Here is a 5,153-nt window from a genome sequence, read left to right on the forward strand (position 1 = left end):
TAACTTTAATTTTAATATCTACTAAATTTTTAATAAAAAAATCAGCTCAAATTTATATAAACTTACAATGTCCACCTCAATAATTCTAAGTCCTGAAATTCTTGACAACTTTATTAATACAATACAACATTACATCTTCAAACTTAAAAAATTATTTAATTACATAATTATTTTTTAATTTTTAATTACATAATTACAATAATTATAGTTATAAATTATTTAATTAAAATCATTTTATAAAAAGTTTAATTTAATGAAAAAATAATTAAAACCATGAAACTTATTTATTTAATAATATTAAAAAAAATTAATTATTAATTACATATAATTTAAAATATTTTATATACATTTAAATACATTATTTAAAAATTATAAATTATTTGAAATAATAAAAAAATTAAAAAAGTAAAAGTTTGTGAGGTTCACGACTCAACACAAGAAGTCATCAACCCTTACAATTTTAATTATTTTATACTTTTATTAATTTAAATAGTTTATATTTAATATTTTTATTAATTAAAATAGTTTATAATGTGCATGAAATACAAAATGGATGATTCAACTTATAAATAATTAATTTTAATTGGATTGTGTATGAAAATAATACAAAAAATATGACACTCCAATTAAAAATCCGTTCTTAAGAAAAGTATTATATAAAGATGAGTGATCTAAATAGAAAAGTAATTATAATTTTTGAAGAGATATCAATAGCACTCTAAATAATAATATTAAAAAGTAATACAAATTTACAAATTAGACAAATTAGACGCATTTTCATTTACTCTACCGCTGCATACAAATCAGAAAAGGTTTAATCATGCACGTGTTTTTTATGTGAAGAATTTTCATGCTGTATATCCACTGTACGAGAATTCAAAAATAATTCTGGTCAACATGACAATTTTACATTATAATACATATCTCTCATATGATAAAAGAGATTGATTTTAGTATCTTGATTGTGGATTTTAAATAAGTAATCAAATTTTAATGGTAGTTTGATTACTTGTTTCATTTTCTTCTTGAGAGGAAAGAGTTCTGTAGAATTTATAAATAAACGTGAGTGTTTCTTATAAAATAAATATATCCTGTAAAATATTAGTTGTATTTATATTAACATAAATTATGAGTTTATATTCTTATTAAAATAATATTTACATGAAGAGTATAATAATAATATAATAATAAATAATAACTAATATATAAAATTATAAAAATTTAATTTTAATATGTAAATTTTATCTAAATAAACATGTGTTGTTTTATAATGAAAAATTTAAAGAATCTTTTTGGATTGTATTTTTTAATATACCTACTAAAAGCAAAAATGTTATAACCTCCATTTTCATGGTACTCGTTTAACAACATTTAGTAAAAAATTTTAAAAGTGTAAAAAGGTATTATATTATAGAATAATGATACACATACACTTTCATTCTATCTACATTTATTACACTTAATGAATATATTTATTACACTTAATGAATATATAGGTGGAAGTATTTAATACTTCATTCTTTTATTTACATATTAGTTATTCCTAATTAAAAAAAGAAAACTCATTTTTTTTCTATCTCTGTCTTTTTATCGCATTATATAGTAATCTATAAACTTATATTTTTACTTTCTCTATACGTGTATATATCAAATGTTGATTGACTTTTTTTTGGGAAAAATGAATAATTATTTTATTAATAATTGGATGAAACGTATTTATATTCAATAACTATAAAAATAAAATAATCATAAAAAAATAGTATTTAAAAAAAATAAAAAATAAGACAAGATTATATCAAATTTTAAAAAAATTGTATGGGTAAAACAATTATTTCTCATATTATTTTCCTTTCTTATATTCCGTATGCAGCTTTAGATAGGCTATAAATAGGCATCAAGTTTTGGTCATGAATCATCCACTTTTTCTCTAAAAGCCTTAGGCAAAGTACTTACCTTCTTCGTCACAAAGCTTTTCCAAACCATGGCTCAAACCCCATTTCTTCTGTTGTCAAATTTTCAAAGCTTTTGGCCTTCTTTGGTTGTCATAATCACCTGCTTCACCATTATGATCAAAACCCTAAGGTCTAACTATATCCAGACTTATTCCAAGAAACAAAAGCCGAAGCTCCCTCCTGGACCCAAACCATGGCCCATTGTAGGCAATCTTCCTGAAATGCTTGCAAGCAAACCTGCTTATAAATGGATACATAATCTCATGAAACAAATGAACACTGATATTGCATGTATCCGCTTAGGAAATGCCTATGTCATCCCAGTCACATGTCCCACCATTGCTACCGAGTTCTTGAGAAAACAAGATGCTACTTTTGCATCAAGATCACTCAGCCTGTCCAGTGATCTCATTTCTAATGGATATTCAACAACAATTTTTGTGCCCTTCGGTGACCAGTGGAAGAAAATGAGGAAAATCATAACCCACGATTTGCTTTCTCCACACAAACACCTATGGCTTCACGACAAAAGGACTGAAGAGGCCGACAACCTTATGTTTTACGTCTACGACAAGTGCAAAATGGTGAATGATGATGGTACTTATGGCCTTGTGAATGTTAGGAATGTTGCAAGGCATTATTGTGGCAACCTCATCAGAAAAATTACTTTCAATGTAAGGTATTTTGGGGAGGGTAGAGAGGACGGAGGAGCCGGTTTTGAAGAAGTAGAACATGTTGATTCCATCTTCGATTTGCTCAACTACATTTATTCCTTTTCTGTTTCTGATTATATGCCATGCTTGAGGGGACTTGATTTGGATGGCCATCAGAAGAAAGTGAGGGAAGCTTTGAGGATCATCAAGAAGTATCATGATCCCATCATTCAACAGAGAATCAAACAATGGAATGATGGATTAAAGGTTGATGAAGAGGACTGGCTTGATGTTCTCATCTCTCTGAAAGATTCCAACAATAACCCATCGTTAACATTTGAACAGATCAGTGCACAAATCATAGTAATATATACTTCACTTCTCTCTTAGTTTGTCTTTCCCTACTTATACTAACACGTTAAAGCAAATCATATTCCACGAGGGAAAAAGGTTTAAAAACATACATTTTTTATTTTATTTTCCATCTCACCTCTGCCATTTTCTCGTTTACCTTTTTTTAAACCTGCGTATGAGTAGTTTGTACGGTATACAGTAATTTACGATTTGACTCCATATCATGCACGTTGAAAATATGAAATTTGATATCATTCAAACTCTAAGTCAAACTGTTTGTAGGAATTGATGATTGCAACAGTGGACAATCCATCCAATGCATTTGAATGGGCACTTGCTGAGATGATTAACCAACCTGAGATACTGCGCCGAGCTGTCGAAGAATTGGACAGTGTGGTAGGAAAAGACAGGCTGATCCAAGAATCAGACATACCTAAGCTCAACTATGTGAAGGCATGTGCCAAAGAAGCTTTTCGTCTTCATCCCATGGCTCCTTTCATTCCTCCCCATGTCTCTATGAGTGACACTGTTGTGGGGAATTACTTCATCCCTAAGGGTAGCCACGTATTGCTAAGCAGACAAGAACTTGGAAGAAACCCAAAAGTGTGGAATGAACCCTACAAGTTCAAACCTGAACGCCACCTCAAGAGTGATGCAGATGATGTGGTTTTGACTGAACCAAATCTGAAGTTCATATCATTCAGCACAGGAAGACGAGGTTGTCCCGGAGTGATGTTAGGAACGACAATGACAGTGATGCTGTTTGCTAGATTGCTCCATGGCTTCACTTGGACTGCACCACCCGATGTTTCAACAATCAACCTTTCTGAGTCAGACGATGATATTCTTCTTGCACAACCACTTCTTGCCATTGCTCAGCCAAGATTACCACAAAAGCTATATCAACTCTAAATTAAACCCAAATTTAATTTACCTAAGCGTTTATATTTTATCATGAAATAAATGGAGTGTGAAATAAAAAATGTAAACGTCTCTCTTATAGTGTAAAAAAGGACTCAACTTGGTTTTTAACTGTGAGTCTCTTTGTATTAGTATTTCAGAATCATGTTATTCTCATCTGAATAAATCTCAGTTTAGATATCACTTCTTTTGAACAGATTTTCGAAGAACCATAACATTAATAAAATATAGAAAATTAACAATATTTCCAATGTAAATTAACTTAATAAAACAAATGTCTACGAATCTTAATCTCATGTGCGAAGGAGAAATCTCCATCAATATGATGTGGCTCCTGTGTAAGCACGTTTGCTACATCCATTTCACAGAAGTTTCTGAAGTCACGTTCTATACAAGTTGGTTTCATCACTGTGACATCACAGTCTTATCTCAAATTTATTAAATTTCAAATGATTAGGATAACTTGTATCAAATTTATTAAATTTTGAAAATATGTTGATATTATATAGTCATTAAATATGAGACATTATATACTTTTTTATTAGCAGATATTAAATATATTTTATAAGTATTTTGTTCTGAAAACATACTTTTTGGATTAAAAGAGAAAAATATTATAAGTTAGTTTTTATATCAATTCTTAAATAATATATAAAAAATTGTGTATCAGAATAATATATAATTAACTAATAATTACAAATGACGAGTGCTGTATAATGGGTCTTATTTACAAATACTGTTGTTAAAAAACTGCATTGTGTTTAAAAAATTGAGTTGTTTTAAAAAAAACCTTTTAATTTAATTTTAATATTTAATTATATTAAAGTAAAATTTATTAAACTAAAATATAACTTATTAGATTGAAAATATATTTTATAATAAAATATTTATTAATAACAACATAAATAATTAAGATATTTTAACTAATTTAAAATAATTCAATTTGATTTAATTTGTAGAGTGTAGTTAAATTTATATATAGTTATTGTAATTAAACTAGTCTTCATAACCACTTTTAAAATTTAATGAAATTTTGTAGTAATTCATTTATTTTACCACACCCGTGTCAAATTGAAAGAAATTATAAGGCCAGCCAGGAAAGAGGTTGTACTAAAAACAAAGTAGTGGTTCTCATTGAATGCAATTTGTTATTTTAAATTTTAGGAGTGTAATTGTGGTACCTCATTAAAAACACACCCAAAAACCTTATGAACGGACCCAAAAACCTTATGAACGGACGCCAGGTGTCAAGCGCCGAGGATCCAAAAATTAG

The 5,153-nt window shown here is 28.3% G+C and overlaps 1 protein-coding gene across 1 annotated transcript; it reads left to right on the top strand.

The window, feature by feature from the left end:
• Window positions 1-1,934: 1,934 nt before the first annotated feature.
• On the top strand, window positions 1,935-4,045 carry LOC108342345 (isoleucine N-monooxygenase 1). The gene is made up of 2 exons (XM_017580104.2): window positions 1,935-2,968; window positions 3,242-4,045. Exons 1-2 carry the CDS (start codon window positions 1,982-1,984, stop codon window positions 3,869-3,871), a joined length of 1,617 nt encoding a protein of 538 aa, XP_017435593.2. The 5' UTR covers window positions 1,935-1,981; the 3' UTR covers window positions 3,872-4,045.
• The last annotated feature ends 1,108 nt before the right edge of the window (window positions 4,046-5,153 follow it).

This window comes from Vigna angularis, chromosome 6, assembly GCF_016808095.1.
Source record: "Vigna angularis cultivar LongXiaoDou No.4 chromosome 6, ASM1680809v1, whole genome shotgun sequence".
Taxonomy (NCBI): Eukaryota; Viridiplantae; Streptophyta; class Magnoliopsida; order Fabales; family Fabaceae; genus Vigna; species Vigna angularis.